The following is a 23,686-nucleotide window of genomic DNA, read 5'->3' on the forward strand; positions in this document are numbered from 1 at the left end:
CAATTCTTATAATTTATTATTTTTACAAGCGATACTGTAAATATAGTATTGCAGTTATGCCGACTGCGTTTTATATAAGGGAGAAATAAAACTATGGATTCCATTCGCAGTTACTTATGTACTCTTGTCGAGACTGTGTGTCGGCTAGCGCGTAGGATGTTTGTGAGTTATACAGCCGCAGACACGAGCGCGTATTTCATAGAAGACTACCGCTCGCTCTACCCGAACTATGTGAGACGGTCAGACAGGCAACTGAGAGTCTGTACCGAATACCGAAGCCGAAGCGACGTCCAACTATATTGGAACTGAGTTACAGAGCCTGTCACTAGACAAATGATCATACAATGCCACCCACACCGTGATCCATATGCGCTCGCACTGAGTAAAGGAATACTGAAATAATAGTACGACAAAAAAAAAACATATGTAACACGAGTTGATTTTGGAATACAATCCAAATCAATAATGTGTTACATATGTTTTTTTTGGCTTTTTTTAGGAGAGTCAACTTTTTATGACTTCTTGAGTAAATTATCTGCATGTAGTCAATATGTCAATCGGTTAGATCTTGGTGTATTCAGCAACGCTACAATCGCAAGCTCGAATGATGACAATAATCTGTAACTCAGTTCCAATACAGTTGGTCGTCGATTTGTCTTCGGTATAGTGTCGCTGTCAGGTGTATCGGCAGTGAGCAGACGCTCAGTTGCCTGTCTGACTGTCTCACATAGTTCGGGTAGAGCGAGCGGTAGTCTTCTATGAGATACGCGCTCGTGTCTGCGGCTGTATGACGCACAAACATCCTACGCGCTAGCCGACATACAGTCTTGACAAGAATGCATATGTAACTGCGAATGGAATCCATAGTTTTATTTCTCCCTTATATAAAACGCAGTCGGCATAACTGCAATACTATATTTCCTTAATCGCTTATAATTACAATACATTATAAGAGTTGTTTTTACTCAAATAATGCTTGAAATCATTCTGCACAGCAGATGATTCACGAACCATGATTGAGCTGCGTACATAATTTCAGTTTATCGAAACTCCATTCTATCCTTAATTTACACTCCAAGCGGTCCATACATGAGTCGTCATCCCGCGATTCATGATTGTCATGGTCTGGATCGCTTGAAGGGAACGCAGATTGGATCGTTATAGGATGCAAGCATCACAAGCATAGGCGAATCATCGTATGAATCCCGTGGATGTCTATCGCCGGCACGCGCCGCGCTCGCCGAGTCATCCGCGCCGCGTAGCGAGTTGTGTCTAGTGTGACGCCACGAGTCACGCATGACAATCAATGCACTCGAATCATTTGGATGTGGATCTGCTAGGATTGCAATTGGAGCGTAGATTTAGTTAGGATCGTTATATGATGTACGCATCACGACCATGATTCGCGAATCATCTGGTGTGCAAGTGTGTGACTCTGAGTATAATGTTATTCAGAACAACTTTGTTACTTTAATAGATCCCCGTACTCTTGACACCGATGCCATGCACTCGTGCGCTCTCATAGGTATGGCCGGCGCGTGCCGCGCTCGCCGCGTCATCCGCGCCGCGATAAGAAGTTGTATCCAGGCTGAAGTCACAGTAAATAGATGCCGCATCGACGAGTGCAAATTAAATCCTTGACTCCTTTGCCATGATAGTTAAATCTTTTTCTCTGTACTTAACTATTGCTTTATTACATGAACACCGTGTATCCATATTCGAGTCATATGATATTATATCACAATCATGGAGTCGCGAGATCGGCTAGGGATTCGGTATTGTTGTGGATCGATCGGCCTTGAATCGCGGTGAGTATAGGCAGGATCGTAGTTTCAATTTTAATTGCATATTCATCCAAACTAATATTATAAATGCGAAAGTAACTCTGTCTGTCTGTCTGTCTGTCTGTCTTTCTGTCTGTCTGTCTTTTCTTCACGCCTAAACCACTGAACCGATTTGTGTGAAATTTGGTACAGACATAGTTTGAAACTTGAGAAAGGACATAGGATAGTTTTTATAACAAAAAATAAATAAAAATAAAATTATTCCGGACATATAGCGCCATCTATTGGTCAAATCAAAAATCTGCTGGTAGTCACTATTCCACGCGAACGAAGTTGCGGGCAAAAGCTAGTAGATCATAGTAGGAGTGGGTAATATAGCTTTTTCACAATATCAAATCGAAACTATATATTGATATTTGATATCGGATTTCGAAACTATATATTTTCTGAAACTATATATTAACAGATACGCGTAATCCGTCTCATGATGTTGTATCATTCCATAAAGCGTATTGTGAGTGAGAACCACCTAGGCATGCGATATTGTAAATATCGTAATACGATGTATCTCTAAGGAGCTAAATTACAAACAACGGTTTTGTCTAGATACTTAGCTGAAGTTTAAACATCACTAATTTCACGTGATGAAAAAGCCTATTACGTAGTTAGAGAAAACATACAATCGTCATCATCAATGAACTGTCCTTCATACTTTTACCAGGCTTAGGACTGGCTGCATTATTGTCTGTTATGAAAAGTTTTATAATAAATTATACCTAAATGTAGGTGCCGAACGATAAAATAATGCAGGCGTATTTAACAGTTCATTTGATGATATATACAAACTTTTATATTTACACTATTTACATTGTCTTTTACATTTTCAACTATTTACGTTGTTTGTTCAGCATTTATTTAAATCTGTTTTCATCTAGATTTACGTTCAAAGATACGAGCTGGTTTACTTTTGATGTTGTCAGCCGAGTGCGACGATCATTTATAATTAGTCCCGTTTTGCTAAAGATCCTCTCGCATGGAACTGACGTCGCCATGATGTTTCCATATCTTTTTAATAGTTTCGCCAAGTATGGATATGTAAACTTATGTTTGCGCCACCATTCGAGAGGGCAGTTCCACGTAGTTCCTGTGAAAACTGGCAACAGGTCGTCATTCAAATAGCCATCTATTTCTTTAATGGCTTTTGACACCGGTGTCCCGACATTTTGCTTTTTTCCCACTATTTCGTTTAAAATTGTCCATGGTGAAAACTTATCAGCATTGTGGTCCTCAGATGCCGAGACGGGTGCCTCTTCTCGCGCTCTCTCCTGCGCTATAATACCACTTACTAAGTCCTGGACTCGTTTCTTAGTATTTATAATTTCATTTTCGTCAGAAAAGACAGCCAGTTTGTATCGAGGATCTAAAAATGTACATACCGAAAATGTTCCACTTCTTTCAAGATTGGAGAATCTGGTTATTAGTCCTGTCCTTAAAGTGTAAATTAGCTCTTTAGATACATCACAGAATTCTTCGTCCAGGAGTTTATCACATGATGATATTAGACACCGTGTCATGACTATGACTGAACTACCAGTCATATACTTTTCGCCGCTCATCGATTCTGTCGCGTCCTCGAACGGTTTCAATATTTTTGTGACTTCGGCAAGTAGCAACCACTCTTCGTTGGTAATAATGGGAAGGTCTTTTCTGATGACTGCAACTGTAGACCTAATGCAATGTTCCAGTTCCACGAAGCGCCGTATCATGTGAAAGCTGGAGTTCCAGCGCGTCGGAACTTCTTGAATCAAACGTTTTGGTACGCAGTTTGGCTGATCATTAGTTTGTGCTTTTAATAATTTCTCTAAGGCGGTACTGTTTTTTAAAAAGCGCACAATTTTTTTTACTTTATCTAATACGGACTGTAGAGTCTGCTCTCTTGTAATGGCATTCTGTAAAATCAAATTAAGCGTGTGTCCATAGCATCCATAATGCTTCCAACCGATGTTAGTAACCGCTCTTTGAATATTGGCCGCATTATCAGTTACTATAAAATTAATTTTGTTTAATGTTAATTCATATTTACTCATTACATCATTTAACACACTCTGAATGTTTTCACTCGTATGAGAATCTTCGAAATTAGAACAGTCCAGCAAGATGGTCTTTAGCTCGAACTCCTCCGTGATAAAATGACCGGTAACAGCCAAATACGATTCATTGGCTCTTGACGTCCATAAGTCAGCTGTAAGACACAAATGTTCAATGCTACCCAATGTCGTTTTAAAGTTTCTTCGTTTTTATTGTACAAGGCAGGAATCATGACGTTAGAAATAGTTTTTCTAGTCGGGAGTTGATAGCCAGGGATCCAGCGCATAACTTTTTTAAAAGCTCGTTCCTCTACTAATGTAAAGGGGTGATAACTATCTATGAATAAGTCTAGTACATCATTGTCGATCTTTCTTTTCAAGTCACCTGATATTTTTAGTGGCGCCATATCTTTCTATACCTTGTTGTCTTACGTGACGTGGGGGTGAAACTGTTGGATTCGCTGCTGTTGAAGTTGAGGCGATTGGGTTTGCTAACGTAGTTATTGTAGCCGATGTTGACGGTGTTGCAGATGAATCTGCGGCAATAATCTGACTTGCTGAGGCAGTTTGGAAAGTCGTAATATCTTGCTGCCCGGTAGCAACTCTCGTATATGCATCTAAATGCTTTTTTAAATGTGCCTTTAGATTGCCTGTCGTACCTTTATAACTATAACTGTCACCACAAACACGACATTTGGCTTTTTGTCCACTAAATTTGTTTTGTCAAAATAGTCCCATAAAATACTCGAATTTATACGAGACATTTTTAAAATAGTTTTAACACGAGTCACAAAATGTTTCAATATAAGTACCTAACCTACTCTAATTTTACACTTAAATTTTATTTACACCTTAATACCTACACACATTAATACTCAAGTTAAGAAATTAAACTATTTTAAATACTAAACTAACACAAATTAACAGAAAATCAAATCGTAAGTAAGTAATAATGAGGAACAACAATAATGCGCTCACTCAATAATTGCTAGCACGAAACTAAAAAATAGAATTTTAAAATTTCTTTGCTTTCTAGTTCAAGGCCAGAGGACAACAAGCGTCATGCGCGAAGTTAATAAATCCTTGCAAATTATGTAATGTAATATGCATCATTATTACTTTAAAAGAAAGTTGAAATTCCTTTAACAATCTTGCCAAAATACTAAAACAATTCTTCAAACAGACTTATTGCATTTGACATAAGGTTCAGAATAGTACCTACGGATTATTAAGCTACGTTCTACGTTGGTTTTATTAATCACGCGCTCCCTCTCTCGGCCGGCTGCTAAGTTATTTCGTCGGTGTAGAGACTAGAGATCGTGTCACATCGTGTATACTCGGTCTTTATTCGGTAAATCGGTTTAATACGATACGTACGACAAGCTCATACTCGCCCTCGGATACGTTTTGGAGCAATATAGTGTTTCGCCCGATATATAGATTCAGATTAAGCCGATATCGGATTTTAGATATTGCACCAATATATAGATTCAATATCTATATACGTTTTGTATCACCCACTCCTAGATCATAGATCATCATCATAGATTTGGACTCAATGATTGAACAAAAAAATCGATATATGAGTCCGTGTACCACAAACGTGGATTGATTTCATCTGAGTGCATCGGAGTTTAGGTTCAGGAGTGAATGCAATTTCAATGAATCGGGGTATCATTACGATCCGCGTTATGCCTGAGGAGTAGGATTCGAGAATCGCAGATTCAACAAACTGCATCGTACAGAGCTATATGTGACACGAATCACAATCATGGAAGCTAGATTCGTCTGGCCTTGAATCGTCTCTTGCATAAGTCGGCTATATGGATCGCTATGCACAAAAATCGCAGTTTAAACATACTGGATTGGTTCATAACTGATGATCATCATAGAGATCATTAAAGATTGCAGTTTCAAGTAGTAGTATTCGGTATCGGTATTATACGTATGATGCACGCATCATAATCATTAAGATTAATCTTTAAGATTAATCAATGGGGATCAATGCTGTCACCAAACTAACTATGAATCCTCTGGATGCCTATGGAGTAATCTTACATCCGTACTTAGTGTCGAGTTTACAAGGAGCAGAAACTCCTCCATTAAAACATGAACTGATTTCGAGCATAAGTTGAGTTAAAACAACTGTTATAATGTATTGTAATTATAAGCGATTACGGTAATATAGTATTGCAGTTATACCGACTGCGTTTTGCTCAAAAAGTGGTGAAAAGTTGAATCGCTTTAAAAAATACAAAACAAAAAACATATGTAACACTTTGTTGATTTGGATTGTTATCTAAAATCAACCAGTGTTACATATGTTTTTTTTTGACGTACTATTAAATCATTATTCCTTTAGTTAGGGCTACCATCCGTCCGGGTTTCCCCGGATTTGTCCTCGTTTGGAGGCCGTCCGGGGGCCGTCCGGGCGGGGTTTCAAGAGGTGTCCGGGGAAAACCCGGACATTTTTCATAGGGCCATCTTAACCTACGGTGCCTGGGTATGCGAATAACCCGGGCGCCTAATAATGCAGAAGTCGAAGTGTCCCAAAACTCAAAAATTTTCGCGCTCGCTTCGCTCGCGGCTTCTTTTCTTAACACAATTTTTTTACATTTAGCTACTTTAATATCCCAATATTCAAAAAATTTTGCGCTCGCTTCGCTTGCGGCTTCTTCACTTTGCGGATTTTTTTATTATACAAGTTTAGGTGCTTTAGTGACCCAAAACTCAAAAATTTTCGCGCTCGCTGCGCTCGCGGCGACTTCACTTTACAGTTGTTTGTATTTTTCAACATTTTTTTGTCTAACCTATCAAGAAGGTAACTCCTAGTTTCCATATGAGCTTTCTTATTTATGACCTTCGAAATACATTAAGTCACAATCTTTCAATACTAGATACTATTTTTCATGTAAGGAAGGACCTCATTGAATTTAAGTAATATGGTAATATTAAAAATTAGGTCTTGTTTTGTTAAACAAAAAAAATCGGACTCGTCCGGGGATAAACTGCGATTTACGCCAAATGTCCGGGTTTTTTTAAATATTTGTCCGGGTTTGGCGAAATTCGAAATGGCAGCCCTACCTTTAGTCAGTGCGAGCGCATATGGATCACGGTGTGGGTGGCATTGTATGATCATTTGTCTAGTGTCAGGCTCTGTAACTCAGTTCCAATAGAATTGGACGTCGCTGTGTCTTCGGTATTCGGTACAGACTCTCAGTTGCCTGTCTGACCGTCTCACATAGTTCGGGTAGAGCGAGCGGTAGTCTTCTATGAAATACGCGCTCGTGTCTGCGGCTGTATAACGCACAAACATCCTGCGCGCTAGCCGACATACAGTCTCGACAAGAGTGCATATGTAACTGCGAACGGAATACATAGTTTTATTTCTCTCTTATATAAATCGCAGTCGGCATAACTGCAATACTATATTTCCACACACGTTTATAATTGCAATGATTCGAGTGCATTGATTGTCATGCGTGACTCGTGGCGTCACACTAGACACAACTCGCTACGCGGCGCGGATGACTCGGCGAGCGCGGCGCGTGCCGGCGATAGACATCCACGGGATTCATACGATGATTCGCCTATGCTTGTGATGCTTGCATCCTATAACGATCCAATCTGCGTTCCCTTCAAGCGATCCAGACCATGACAATCATGAATCGCGGGATGACGACTCATGTATGGACCGCTTGGAGTGTAAATTAAGGATAGAATGGAGTTTCGATAAACTGAAATTATGTACGCAGCTCAATCATGGTTCGTGAATCATCTGCTGTGCAGAATGATTTCAAGCATTATTTGAGTAAAAACAACTCTTATAATGTATTGTAATTATAAGCGATTAAGGAAATATAGTATTGCAGTTATGCCGACTGCGTTTTATATAAGGGAGAAATAAAACTATGGATTCCATTCGCAGTTACATATGCATTCTTGTCAAGACTGTATGTCGGCTAGCGCGTAGGATGTTTGTGCGTCATACAGCCGCAGACACGAGCGCGTATCTCATAGAAGACTACCGCTCGCTCTACCCGAACTATGTGAGACAGTCAGACAGGCAACTGAGCGTCTGCTCACTGCCGATACACCTGACAGCGACACTATACCGAAGACAAATCGACGACCAACTGTATTGGAACTGAGTTACAGATTATTGTCATCATTCGAGCTTGCGATTGTAGCGTTGCTGAATACACCAAGATCTAACCGATTGACATATTGACTACATGCAGATAATTTACTCAAGAAGTCATAAAAAGTTGACTCTCCTAAAAAAAGCCAAAAAAAACATATGTAACACATTATTGATTTGGATTGTATTCCAAAATCAACTCGTGTTACATATGTTTTTTTTTTGTCGTACTATTATTTCAGTATTCCTTTACTCAGTGCGAGCGCATATGGATCACGGTGTGGGTGGCATTGTATGATCATTTGTCTAGTGACAGGCTCTGTAACTCAGTTCCAATATAGTTGGACGTCGCTTCGGCTTCGGTATTCGGTACAGACTCTCAGTTGCCTGTCTGACCGTCTCACATAGTTCGGGTAGAGCGAGCGGTAGTCTTCTATGAAATACGCGCTCGTGTCTGCGGCTGTATAACGCACAAACATCCTGCGCGCTAGCCGACATACAGTCTCGACAAGAGTGCATATGTAACTGCGAACGGAATACATAGTTTTATTTCTCTCTTATATAAATCGCAGTCGGCATAACTGCAATACTATATTTCCACACACGTTTATAATTGCAATACATTATAACAGTTGTTTTAATTCAAATTATGCTCGAAATCAGTTCATGAAGGCACACCCGATGATTCGCGTTCCATGATTGTGCTGCGAGGATCGTAATACGTTCCCCGTTTTTTTGAAACTACACTCACTCCTGAACCAACATTCCATAGCCAATCCAGCAGACACTCCATGGATCGCAATATATATGATTGTGTTATATGGTCTCATAATACGATTTAGTCTGTTGAATCATTGAAGTTAATTCTACGCTCCATGCAGATCCACATAACATGTTTGTACACGTGCCATCATCAATTTATTTGTATTATTAAAAATAAAATTCCGATGCAATTTATATATATGCGGTTCACAGTCTAACCGCAAAGTCACCAATCGGATCCACACCAGATGATTCGCGACACGCGCTTCATGTTTGTAATGCGAGTGATTTCTATTAGCTAATATGGATAAATGGTGTTCGTGTGATAAAAATATCTCAATGTGTAGACAAAAAGATTGAAAATTCAATGCAACGGACACAAGGATTTAATTCGCACTTGTCGATGCGGCGCGCATCTATCGTTACGTCACTATAGGCACACCTCTTTATCGCGACGCGGATGACGCGGCGAGCGCGGCACGCGCCGGCCATGAGTATGTGAGCGCACGAGTGCATAGCATCGGTGTTTAGAGTACGGGAATCAATGTAAGTGTGTTATACATTTTAAGTTGTTTTTAATAACATTAAACTCAAAATCATATTGCACACCATATGATTCGCGAATTAAATCTACGCTCCAAAGGCAATCCTAGCAGATCCACAACCAAATGATTCGAGTGCATTGATTGTCATGGGTGCATCGTGACGTCACACTAGACACAACTCGCTACGCGGCGCGTTTGACTCGGCGAGCGCGGCGCGTGCCGGCCATACGTATGCGAGCGTACGATAGACATTCAATCCCCTGAATGTCTATCGTACCGATTCCCACTAATTGATTCGCGAGCCATAATACTGACAAAAGAGTTTTCACATCATTACATTTCACAGTTAGTAGCCGACCTTGAGTGTGTTACGTGCATCATATGACTCCGATCCCATATTATGCTGAAACTGTGATCCTGACTACACTCAACACGCGATCTTACACCGATCCACAACAATATAACAAATAAATAAATAAACAATACCGATTTTCCTAAGCGATCTCGCGACTCCATTCGTGTTAACCATTCGCGATTCGTGAACCTTATAATGATCCTACATCTACGCTCCAAAGGCAATCCTAGCAAATCCACAACCAAATGATTCGAGTGCATTGATTGGCATCGTGAATCGTGACGTCACACTAGACACAGCTCGCTACGCGGCGCGGATGACTCGGCGAGCGCGGCTCGTGCCGGCGATACACATCCACGGGATTCATACGATGATTCGCCTATGCTTGTGATGCGTGCATCCTATAACGATCCAATCTGCGTTCCCTTCAAGCGTTCCAGAGCATGACAATCATGAATCGCGGGACGCGGGATGGATCGATTGGAGTGTACATTAAGGAAAGAACGCAGATTAGATCGTTATAGGTTGCACACAATCAATCTTAGACGAATCATATCGTATGAATCCCCTGAAAATCGTGCGCTCACCTACGTATCGCCGGCACGAGCCGCGCTTGCCGAGTCATCCGCACCGCAAAGAGTTATGTCCAGGGACCCGATTCTACTAAGTTAATAAATGTCAAAATTGAATAGAAATTTAATCGCAATGGCAGTTTTAACCATATTGAGCATTCTGCTACTAATATAATCCCCTGGATGTCCATCGTGCGCTCACCTACGTATGGCCGGCACGCGCCGCGCTTGCCGAGTCATCCGCGCCGCGCCGCGAGTTGTGACGTCACGATGTACGCATGACAATCAATGCTCTCGAATCATTCGGTTGAGGATCTGCTAGGATTGCCTTTGGAGCGTAGATTTAGTTAAGATCGATATGTGATGCACGCATCACAACCATGATTTGCCAATCATCTGGCGTGCAATAACAACTGAAAATTTATATGATCCACGAATTACAATCATGGAGTCGCGAGAACGCTAGGGAATCGGTATTGTTGTAGGCAGGATCGCAGTTCCAACAAATTGGATCGGAGTCATTGATGCACGTAACACAATCAAGGTCACTCAAGGAAAATGCAATAATACATAATAACATTCCCTTTTGGCCAACCAAGCAGATACTATATGGACTGAAATCCACGATTGTGTTACATGGACTCATAGTTCGATTTAGTTTGTTCAATTATTGATCTTCATTCTACGCTCCGTAAGTAATCCTGTACACAAAATGATTAAGATGCGAAACTGTCGACATAGCATCAATCGGGTTTACAGCACGTAATTCGCGACACGCGGGTCCATGTTTATTACAAACAATGCGGGTATAATTCAAATGTAGGTCATAAATGGAGTTCATGTAATAATATTAATGTATAGCACGAGTGAGATTTAATTCGCTCGCGTCGATGCGGCACCTATCTCTTGTAGCGTCACACTAGACACAAATCGTTTTCGCGGCGCGGATGACTCGGCGAGCACGGCACGCGCCTGCCATGAATATGTGAGCAAACGAGTGGCATCGGTGTCTAGAGTACGGAGATCAATATTATAATTGTTATCATTTTAAGTTGTTTTTAATAAAATCATACTTAAAATCATTATGTCAATCAATCACACCAGATGATTCGTGAATCGTGGTTGTGATGCGTGCATCATATAACAATCTTAACTAAATCTACGCTCCAAAGACAATCCTAGCAGATCCACAACCAAATGATTCGCGTGCATTGATTGTCATGCGTGCATCGTGACGTCACACTAGACACAACTCGCTACGCGGCGCGGATGACTCGGCGAGCGCGGCTCGTGCCGGCCAAACGTATGTGACGGATGCACGATGTACATCCAGGGGACGATCCAACGATACGTTTCGCCTATGCTTGGTATCCTATTATGATCCTGAACCTATGTACCCTTCAGGCGAACGGGACGATGGTATTATTATAAAAGCGGCTGCAAGTTGTGTGGCTTAGTCAGTCTTCCGGTACCGTTCGTGCGAGATACTGCCAGAGGTCCTGACGAGTTATCCCGGGTCCCGGCGCGATCTTCATCGTTTATTTATCAGACCCACCTAGACTCTCGGATCGCGATCGTTCATAACAAAACGGATCATTGCAGTCGCACCGCGAAATCCCGCGAATCCACGAATTTGATGCGTGCTTTATATAACTGAACAATCCAGGTTGTTGAGTCCGCGATCCTAAATCTATACACTCCATAGGCATTCAAAGGCTTGGATCCTTCTAAATTATAGGGATCCCAATTTGCACAAGCGAAATTTTATATGGATGATCGCATTCGCAGTTACATCGGCACATTAGCCGAGACTGGTGTATGTCGATTCGCCTGTAAGATGTTTTCGCGTTCTTCAGCAATAGAAATGAACGAGTTCTACATTGTAGACTACTGCTCGCTCTTCCCAAACTATATAAGCCCATCCGACAAGATTCTGAGCGTTTACACCGACTGTAGTATACCGAAGCGACGAGCAACTACATTGAAACTACGCTTCAGACTACGCCAGCGTTCACGCGAGTCTTACTGAAATGATTGTCATGTAAGTTTGTTGAAACAGAACTCAGAGCGGTTGCAAAACTTCATCCTAATCAAAGACCGGGAAGTGGGTCAAATTAGGATTCCAAGATTTTCTTACATACATAGTTACTCGTACAAGTGAAGCTAATATGAGCGTGTTAATAAAGAGTATGTTTTAATTTTTTCAATAATTAATTACCTTTTTTTTGACGACGTCAAAAATCATCAAATGACCCCTCCCGCTGTGGGTTAGCAGCGGTGAGGGAGTGTCAAACCCTTACTGACTAAATACCGTCGTGTTCCGTCGTAGGCCTTTTATGTACCAGAGCCGCGGTAACTCGCGCGAACAATCCCGCAGCCCCGGTTCAATAATTACCTTGGATATGTTCTTTGTTTATTTGTAGGTATTTTATTATACTTATATTGCTTCAGAAACAGGATACAATGAGATGCGAAGTGTGTTTGCAGTCACTGAATCCGGGATCTGGTTATGAAGAACATGTTTCTAGGCACTTTACCAGGTAAAAACAATTTTACATTAATTATTGTCTGCCTAGCCTTTTCACAAATGTTTTGAGTTCGCTTTCAGGCTAATAGAGCTGTGTTTTAATTTGCAGCGACTGCCTATCTGACCTCCTCAACACAGTTACCCGGGCAACCCCATACCCCTTAGTAAGACTGGGTTTCAGACTTACTGGCTTCTGACTACTTGTAACGACTGTCAAGGATATTCGATGACAGCCGGGCCCTACAGTTTAACGTGCCATCCGAAACACAGTCATTGGTGTCTAAGATACACTTAGAAAGTACATACAAACTTAGAAAAGTTGCATTGGTACTTGCCTGACCTGGAATCGAACCCGCGCCCTCATACTCGATAGGTTGGTACTTTACCCACTAGGCCACCACGACTTTTTTAAATTCCCGGTCACACACATTAATTTAACCTGCCTTCTTGCTGGGGAGTTTGTTCCACCATTTCTTCTTAGGTTGAGGGGGTCAGATAGGCAGTCGCTCCTTGTGGCACACTGGTACTCAGCTGCATCCGGTTAGACTGGAAGCCGACCCCAACATAGTTGGGAAAAGGCTCGGAGGATGAGATTTCACTGAAATTATTTTTTTTTTTTTACAGATTTGATTGTCTCGTATGTAATCGGCGATTTTCTTCGTTCGAAGTTGCTTTGTCTCACTATAAGACTAAACATTGTAAATCAGTATTTTTCAAGTGTAAACACTGCCCTTATATCAGTCGGTAAGTCAAATATATATTTTACTAGCTTTTGCCCGCGACTTCGTTCGCATGGAATAGTGACTTCCGGCATATTTTTGGTTTGACCAATAGATGGCGCTATATGTCCGGAATAAATTGTATTTTTTATTTTTATATATTTTTTTTGAAATAAAAACTATCCTATGTCCTTTCTCAAGTTCCAAACTATGTCTGTACCAAATTTCACACAAATCGGTTCAGTAGTTTAGGCGTGAAGAAAAGACAGACAGACAGACAGAGTTACTTTCACATTTATAATATTAGTTAGGATTATTATCTATAGAGTGTGTCGTACCTAATCACATTAAATTAAATACGTTAATAGACTGGTTAACAGTGGCGAGGCGTCCTTATAAGCCGATTCCCATCGGCTTCCCTTTAGAATTTCAAGAAAGAAGCATAGGTATAAGTTATAATATAGGTATAGGTATAATTAATATAATCATTTAAACCACACAATTTAAATATGTAGGCAACAAAACGCCTACCACCGTAAAAAAATTGTCTATAAATTACTTGAAACATTTTGCTCCTACTAAACAAGCCGCGGCTTCCTCCTCCATACAAAACTACGCTTGCGTGACGTCATCCACGCCGCGCCGCGCGATGTTCGCAAAATAAGGGCGAGCGGTAACCCGGCTCACGGAGCGGCTTCCACCAATCAAAACTCGCGAGTGAACGAGAAAGAACGCGTCAAGAGTAGAGTAGCTATATCTGTCTACGCGCGAGTGACAGCGCTTAGAACTCTCAAATATGTAAACAAACAAATCAGACAAATTCACTCTCATTGTTCTTATTTTGTTTTAGATAATACCATTAACAATTTGTTCTTTGTATTACTTAATTGAATTTATTAGTGTGTGTATCATTTGGAAATAACATAGTTCGTGTGTGTACAATATTTTATGTTAGTTTAAGTGTTTTAGTTACATTATGTCAACATAGATGGCGTTGTGCATTTTTATGCAAATCCTGAATCGCGGTGTTAAGATTCTCCGCGATTTAATGACCCTAGTTGGGAATTTATAATTTTTCGTATTCACTGACTATTTAAATTTGATTAAGTAGTTGGAAGTATCATTACTCCTTACTAATCCCCGCGATCGCACTGTGACCTGGAACTCAGTACAAGTACAGTGTGTGTAGTGATAATAGAGAGACCTACGTTGAAATGAGTTATTTTGATACCTAGACAGTTTGCATCAGGTTTCTTTTTTTAGTGTACATACTTTTAAAACTTAACTAGGATAGCATTAATCGCATTAGACTGTTTTCCACAGATTATTTACTTTAGACGTGTTATAAAACTCGGGCACGCCGCTCGGGTGAATTACCTACCAATATTACGTCAATATTAAAATTACTAACGTCCTGACGGATTTATGAAACATATACCTACGATAAATATCAATGGCTAACAGGCCGTTGTAAATTAAATACTTAAAATGTATTGTTTCTAGTGCCAACTTTTCTCAGATTCTAGTAGTTAATATACCTAACTCAAGATAATAAAGTTTTATAGATGTTAATAATCTGCCGAATTCCTCGAGAAAACATGTTCAAACTATCAGGCTCTCAGTCAGTGCTAAAAGGTGGACTGAGAAATTACCTCCATTACCTCTCCCCCCATCCCTGAGTACTCCCCAATTTTTTTTTGCTGCGGCTTCCCTATTTCATTAAACCACCCTTCGCCACTGCTGGTTAATGTAATATGTCGATTAGCATAAATACAATTTGCAATGAATAAAAATGTGCGAGAATTAGAACACCATAAAAGAGTCAGTTATTACAATCAACTGAAATTCTCCCTTGAAAACTGACAGCTGTCAACTGATCAACACATTCGATACTCCTAACTTTATCGCTGCTTTACACATGATGTTATAAATTATGAAAACGAAAAATGACTGAACTGATTTTCGTCCATTTTTTTAATGATTTCATTTTGTATCTTTTTTTCAGAGTCAAAGACAATTTGAGACATCATTTCAGAAGCCATAGAGTAGGAAAAATAACGTAAGTATAATAGTGCTCTTTACAACAGTGGTTTCACTCGCGTCCCGTGGGAACTACTTCGCGCACCTGGATAAACAGTAGTCAGTAGTCTTCTTCGAAAAATAGACTATCTGACACTGGAAATAGTTCCTAAGATCATCGTTTGGCTGCGGGATCGTTCGCGCGAGTTACCGCGGCCCTGGTACATAAAAGGCCTACGACGGAACACGACGGTGTTTAGTCAGTAAGAGTCTGACACTCCCTCACCGCTGCTAACCCACAGCGGGAGGAGTCATTTGATGATTTTTGACGTCGTTAAAAAAAAACATCATCTTTTTCAAACAAACGAACCCTTCAGCTACATAATATTAAATGTAGCTTAAAGTATACTATTTTTAACGAAAACATATTTTTTACTTTAACATCATCTGCCGAGCCTATTTCCAACTATGTTGAGGTCGGCTTCCAGTCTAACCGGATGCAGCTGAGTACCAGTGTGCCACACGGAGCGACTACCTATTTGATCTCCTCAACCCAGTTACCCTGACAACCCAATACCCCTTGGTAGGACTGGTTGTCAGACTTACTGGCTTCTGACTACCTGTAACGACTGCCAAAGATGTTCAATGACAGCCGGGACCTACAGTTTATCGTGCTTTCAGAAACAAAATCAATATTTTTATTTTCTTTTTTTACAGATCTATGAAAAGTTGATGAATGGTAAAGAATCTACAGTACATAGAGGATTTTAACTTAGTGATTATGATTATAATTATGTACCTATTAAGTATTAACAATAAATGTTTTATAAAACTTATTTCTGTGTGTTTTATTTATATAAAATTACAACAACATTGAAAATATTTATAATTCAAGCTCCATCATCAGATCAGTTCGACAGTACCATATTATTGTATTGTCTTTAGAACTACATACAGCTGTCAATTTTCATGACGCTACGATCCTAAGAAGATGGTAGATTATATGATGATGCACGGATCACAATCATTATGATGCAGGCATCATAATCATTATAATGCAAAGCATCACAATCATGGCTCGCGAATCATCAGGTGTGCCTTTATGAACTGATTTAGAGCAAAACTTGAATTAAAACAACTCTTATAATGTATTGTTTTTATAAGCGATACTGGAAATATAGTACAGCAGTTATGCCGACTGCGTTTTAAATAAGGGAGAAATAAAACTATGGATTCCTTTCGCAGTTACATATGCACTCTTGTCGAGACTGTATGTCGGCTAGCGCGTAGAATGTTTGTGCGTTATACAGCCGCAGACACGAGCGCGTATCTCATAGAAGACTACCACTCGCTCTACCCGAACTGTGTGAGACGGTCAGACAGGCAAATGAGTGTCTATACCGAATACCGAAGCCGAAGCGATGATCAACTCTATTGGAACTGAGTTACAGATCCTGCCACTAGACAAATGATCATACAATGCCACCCACACCGTGATCCATATGCGCTCGCACTGACTAAAGGAATAATGATTTAATGGTACTACAATAAAAAAAACGTATGTAACACAAGTTGATTTTGGAATACAATCCAAATCAATAAAGTGTTACATATGTTTTTTTTGGCTTTTTTTAGGAGAGTCAACTTTTTATGACTTCTTGAGTAAATGATCTGCATGTAGTCAATATGTCAATCGGTTAAGTCTTGATGTATTCAGCAACGCTACAATCGCAAGCTCGAATGATGACAATAATCTGTAACTCAGTTCCAATACAGTTGGTCATCGCATTGCCTTCGGTATAGTGTCGCTGTCAGGTGTATCGGCAGTGAGCAGACGCTCAGTTGCCTGTCTGACCGTCTCACATAGTTCGGGTAGAGCGGGAGGTAGTCTTCTATGAGATACGCGCTCGTGTCTGCGACTGTATAACGCACAAACATCCTACGCGCTAGCCGACATACAGTCTCGACAAGAGTGCCAACGTAACTGCGAACGGAATCCATTATTTTATTGCTCCCTTATATAAAACCCAGTCGGCATAACTGCAATACTATATTTCCAGTATCGCGTATAAAAACAATACATTATAAGAGTTGTTTTTACTCAAATTATGCTCGAATTCAGTTCATGTATTGATACGAGAATTTTAGCTCCTTGTGAACTCGACACTATGTTCGGATGTAGGCTTACTCCAGAGGATTCATACGAAATGATTCGCGATGTGTATTGCATGATTGTGGAATCGCTTTGTTCCGGGCCAGTTAGTTTGGTGTCGTCAATTGATCCCGAACCAAATCTGCGCTTCAAAGGCATGCCTGAGAAATCCACACCAGATGATTCGCGAGCCATGATGCTACCAAAAGAGTTTCTCACCGTTAGTAGCCGACCTTGATTGTGTCACGTGCATCATAGGACTCCTATAAATAAACGCAAAGTTTAGAGAAAAAGATTGGATAATCAATGCAATGGAAACAAGGATTTAATTTGCTCGCGTCGATGCGGCACCTATCCATCGTGGCGTTACACTAGACAAATCGTTTTCGCGGTGCGGATGACTCGGCGAGCTCGACGCGTGCCGACCAAAGTATGTAAGCGCACGAGTCCGTGGCATCGGTTTCTAGACTAGAGTAAGGGGATCAATATATTTTTATACATTTTAAGTTGTTTTTAATTAAATCATACTCAAAATCATTTTGCACACCAGATGATTCGCGAATCATGGTTGTGATGCGTGCATCATATAACGATCCTAACTAAATCCACGCTCCAAAGGCAATCCTAGCAGATCCACAGTCAAATGATTCGAGAGCATTGATTGTCATGACACAACTCGCTACGCGGCGCGGATGACTCGGCGACCGTGGCGCGTGCCGGCGATAGACATTCAGGGGATTCATACCGATTCCCGCCAATTGATTTGATTCGCGAGCCATGATGCTGACAAAAGAGTTTTCACATCATTCGTAGCCGACCTTGAGTGTGTTACGTGCATCATAAGCATCCGATCCAATTTGTCGAAACTGTGATCTTGACTACACTCAACACGCGATCTTACACCGATCCACAATAATATAACAAATAAATAAATAAACAATACCGATTTTCCCTAGCGATCTCGCGACTCCATTTGTGAACCTTATACCATTCGTGTTAACCATTCGCGATTCGTGAACCTTATAGTGATCCTAAATCGACGCTCCAAAGGCAATCCTAGTAAATCCACAACCAAATGATTCGAGTGCATTGATTGTCATGCGTGCATCGTGACGTCACACTAGACACAACTCGCTACGCGGCGCGGGTGACTCGGCGAGCGCGGCGCGTGCCGGCGATAGACATTCAGGGGATTCATACCGATTTCCGCCAATTGATTCGCGAGCCATGATACTGACAAAAGAGTTTTCACATCTTTACATTTCACAGTTAGTAGCCGACCTTGAGTGTGTTACGTGCATCATATGCATCCGATTCCATTTGTTGAAACCGTGATCTTGACTACACTCAACACGCGATTGTACGCCGCGCCGATCCACAACAATACCGATTTCCCAAGCGATCTCGCGACTCCATGATTGTGATTCGTATATCATATGACTCAAATATGGATAAATGGAGTTCATGTAATAAAATAATAGCAGTTTAAAAGAGATGATAAAATAATCAATCAATATTAAAACTCGCACTCTTTTATTCGGCATCTATCGTGATGTCACATTAGTAAGACACACCTCGTTATCGCGACGCGGATGACGCGGAGAGCGCGGCGCGTGCCGGCCATGACTATGTAAGCTCACGAGTGCATAGCATCGGTGTCTAGAGTAGGTACGGGGATCAACATAAAGATTGTTTTAATTTAAAAGTTTTTTGTTTTTAATTTATTGAAATTTTAATAATTACATAGGTGTGTTTCTTAAGTCTAAACTCGCCAAACTTTTACGTTTGATGGCGAAGTTGTTTTAATAACATTAAACTCAAAATCATCTTGCACACCAGATGATTCGCGAATCATGGTTGTGATGCGTGCATCATATAACAATCTTAACTAAATCTACGCTCCAAAGACAATCCTAGCAGATCCACAACCAAATGATTCGAGAGCATTGATTGTCATGCGTGCATCGTGACGTCACACTAGACACAACTCGCTACGCGACGCGGATGACTCGGCGACCGTGGCGCGTGCCGGCGATAGACATTCAGGGGATTCATACCGATTCCCGCCAATTGATTGGCGGGCCATGATGCTGACAGAAGAGTTTTCACATCATATGCATCCGAACCCATATTATGCTGAAACTGTGATCCACAACAATATACCTAACAAATAAATAAATAAACAAAACTGATTTTCCCTAGCGATCTCGCGACTCCATTTGTGAACCTTATAGTGATCCTAAATCGACGCTCCAAAGGTAATCGTAGCAGATCCACAAGCAAATGATGCGAGTGCATTGATTGTCATGCGTGCATCGTGACGTCACACTAGACACAACTCGCTACGCGGCGCGGATGACTCGGCGAGCGCGGCTCGTGCCGGTCATACGTATGTGACGGATGCACGATGTACATCCAGGGGACGATCCAACGATACGTTTCGCCTATGCTTGATATCCTATTATGATCCTGAACCTGTGTTCCCTTCAGGCGAACGGGACGATGGTATTATTATAAAAGCGGCTGCAAGTTGTGTGGCTTAGTCAGTCTTCCGGTACCGTTCGTGCGAGATACTGCCAGAGGTCCTGACGAGTTATCCCGAGTCCCGGCGCGATCTTCATCGTTTATTTATCAGACCCACCTAGACTCTCGGATCGCGATCGTTCATAACAAAACGGATCATTGCAGTCGCACCGCGAAATCCCGCGAATCCACGAATTTGATGCGTGCTTCATATAACTGAACAATCCAGGTTGTTGAGTCCGCGATCCTAAATCTATACACTCCATAGGCATTCAAAGGCTTGGATACTTCTAAATTATAGGGATCCCAATTTGCACAAGCGAAATTTTATATGGATGATCGCATTCGCAGTTACATCGGCACATTAGCCGAGACTGGTGTATGTCGATTCGCCTGTAAGATGTTTTCGCGTTCTTCAGCAATAGACATGAACGAGTTCTACAATGTAGACTACTGCTCGCTCTTCCCAAACTATATAAGCCCATCCGCCAAGATTCTGAGCGTTTACACCGACTGTAGCATACCGAAGCGACGAGCAACTGCATTGAAACTACGCATCAGACTACGCCAGTGTTCAAGCGATTCTTGAAATGACTGGCATCTTATGTATTATAACCCTGACTCCTTTTGTAAATGAGGTAAGTGTAAATGTTGGTTACTGGTTGATTCCTAAAACGCTTATAATTACAATACGTTATTAGAATTGTATTTACTCAAATTATGCTTGAAATCAGTTCATAAAGGCACACCCGATGATTCGTGAGCCATAATTATGATGCACGCATCACAATCAACATATAATTCCGATACAGTTTATTGAAACTGCAATCTTTCCTTAATCTACACTCCAAACGATCCGTAGACGAGCCGGCATCCCGCGATTCATGATTGCGATCCCGAATTTATCTCAAAGTGAAGCAAGATTCCATGATTGTGATTCGTGTATCATATAACTTTTCTTGCTCCAGTAAGTTGAATCTGAGATTTCCTCCACAGGCATAACGCGGATCGTAATATGAATATACATAGTCAATCAAGCAGATACAAGAATTGCAATTAACGATAGTGGTACATGGACTCGAAATTCGATTTAGTTGTTCAATCATTGAGTCCAAATCTATGATGATGTTCCATATGCAATTAAAATAGAAACTGCGACCCTGCCTATACTCACCGCGATCTAAGGCCGATCCACAACAATACCGATTAACTAGCGATCTCAGTCCAGGATTGTGATTCGTATATGATATGACTCGAATATGGATAGAAGGTGTTCATGTAATAAAGCAATCGTTAAGTATAGAGAAAAAGATTTAATTATCATGACAAAGGAGTCAAGGATTTAATTTGCACTCGTCGATGCGGCATCTATTTACTACAACTTGTTATCGCGGCGCGGATGACGCGGCGAGCGCGGCACCTAGCAATCCTAGCAGAACACCAAATGATTCGCGAGCCATGATCCTGTCAAAAGAGTTTCCCATCGTTAGTAGCCGACCATGAGTGTGTTACGTGCATCATAGTACTCCTATAAATAAACGCAAAGTTTAGAGAAAAAGATTGGATAATCAATGCAATGGAAACAAGGATTTAATTTGCTCGCGTCGATGCGGCACCTATCCATCGTGGCGTTACACTAGACAAATCGTTTTCGCGGCGCGGATGACTCGGCGAGCGTGGCGCGTGCCGGCGATAGACATTCAGGGTATTCATAACGATTCCCGCCAATTGATTCGCGAGCCATGATGCTGGCAAAAGAGTTTTCACATCATAACATTTCTCAGTTAGTAGTAGACCTTGAGCGTGTTACGTGCATCATATGACTCCGATCCCATATTATGCAGAAACTATGATCTTGTCTACACTCAACACGCGATCTTACACCGATCCACAATAATATAGCAAATAAATAAATAAACAATACCGATTTCCCAAGCGATCTCGCGACTCCATGATTGTGTTTCGTATATCATATGACTCAAATATGGATAAATAGAGCTCATGTACCTAATAAAATAATAGCAGTTTAAAATAGATGATATAGTTATCAATCAATATTAAAACTCGCACTCTTTTATTCGGCATCTATCGTGATGTCACATTAGTAAGACACACCTCGTTATCGCGACGCGGATGACGCGGAGAGCGCGGCGCGTGCCGGCTATGACTTTGTAAGCGCACGAGTGCATGGCATCGGTGTCTAGAGTAGGTACGGGGATCAACAAAAAGATTGTTTTAAGTTTTTTGTTTTTAATTTATTGAAATTTTAATAATTACATAGGTGTGTCTTAAGTCTAAACTCGCCAAACTTTTACGGTTGATGGCGAAGTTGTTTTAATAACATTAAACTCAAAATCATCTTGCACACCAGATGATTCGCGAATCGTGATTGTGATTCGTGAATCTTATAATGATCCTAGATCTACGCTCCAAAGGCTATCCTAGCAGATCCACAACCAAATGATTCGAGTGCATTGATTGTCATGACACGACTCGCTACGCGGCGCGGATGACTCGGCGACCGCGGCGCGTGCCGGCGATAGACATTCAGGGGATTCATACCGATTCCCGCCAATTGATTTGATTCGCGAGCCATGATGCTGGCAAAAGAGTTTTCACATCATTCGTAGCCGACCTTGAGTGTGTTACGTGCATCATATGCATCCGATCCCATATTATGCTGAAACTGTGATCTTGACTACACTCAACACGTGATCTTACACCGTTCCACAACAATATGACAAATAAATAAATAAACAATACCGATTTTCCCTAGCGATCTCGCGACTCCATTTGTGAACCTTATACCATTCGTGTTAACCATTCGCGATTCGTGAACCTTATAGTGATCCTAAATCGACACTCCAAAGGCAATCCTAGCAGATCCAGAGAGGAGAGCATTGATTGTCACGCGTGCATCGTGACGTCACACTAGACACAACTCGCTACGCGGCGCGGATGACTCGGCGAGCGCGGCTCGTGCCGGCCATACTTATGTATGTAAGCGCACGATACTCAGGGGATTCATACGATATGATTCGTCTAAGATTGATTGTGATGCGTGCATCCTATAACGATCCAATCTGCGTTCCCTCCCAAGCGATCCACAGACCATGACAATCATGAATCGCGGGATGACGACTCATGTATGGACCGCTTGGAGTGTAAATTAAAGATAGAATGGAGTTTCGATAAACTGAAATTATGTACGCAGCTCAATCATGGTTCGTGAATCATCTGCTGTGCAAAATGATTTCAAGCATTATTTGAGTAAAAACAACTATTATAGTGTATTGTAATTATAAGCGATTAAGGAAATAAAGTATTGCAGTTATGCCGACTGCGTTTTATATAAGGGAGAAATAAAAGATACTATGGATTCTATCCGCTATTGCATCTGCACTCTTGTCGAGACTGTATGTCGGCTAGCGGGTAGTATGATTGCGCGTTATACAGCCGCAGACACGAGCGCGTATCTCATAGAAGACTACCGCTCGCTC

The 23,686-nt window shown here is 41.1% G+C and overlaps 1 protein-coding gene across 5 annotated transcripts in view; it reads left to right on the plus strand.

Annotated features, from left to right (window-relative positions):
* The window catches only part of LOC110383147 (uncharacterized), a 95,784-nt gene that overhangs the window by 14,632 nt on the left and 57,466 nt on the right, over positions 1 to 23,686 (plus strand). For 2 of the 5 annotated variants that reach the window (XM_064043397.1, XM_064043401.1), the window contains exons 7-10: positions 12,698 to 12,786; positions 13,398 to 13,517; positions 15,498 to 15,551; positions 16,229 to 16,347. The exons of 2 other annotated variants lie outside the window; for them this stretch is intronic. In XM_064043397.1, coding sequence (XP_063899467.1) covers positions 12,698 to 12,786; positions 13,398 to 13,517; positions 15,498 to 15,551; positions 16,229 to 16,244 — 279 coding nt within the window. In that variant the 3' untranslated portion in view covers positions 16,245 to 16,347. Of the gene's footprint in view, positions 1 to 12,697; positions 12,787 to 13,397; positions 13,518 to 15,497; positions 15,552 to 16,228; positions 16,348 to 23,686 lie in introns of those variants that run through there. One more of the 5 variants, XM_064043400.1, reaches the window with a different exon arrangement.

This window comes from Helicoverpa armigera, chromosome 31 (genome assembly GCF_030705265.1).
Source record: "Helicoverpa armigera isolate CAAS_96S chromosome 31, ASM3070526v1, whole genome shotgun sequence".
Lineage (NCBI taxonomy): Eukaryota > Metazoa > Arthropoda > Insecta > Lepidoptera > Noctuidae > Helicoverpa > Helicoverpa armigera.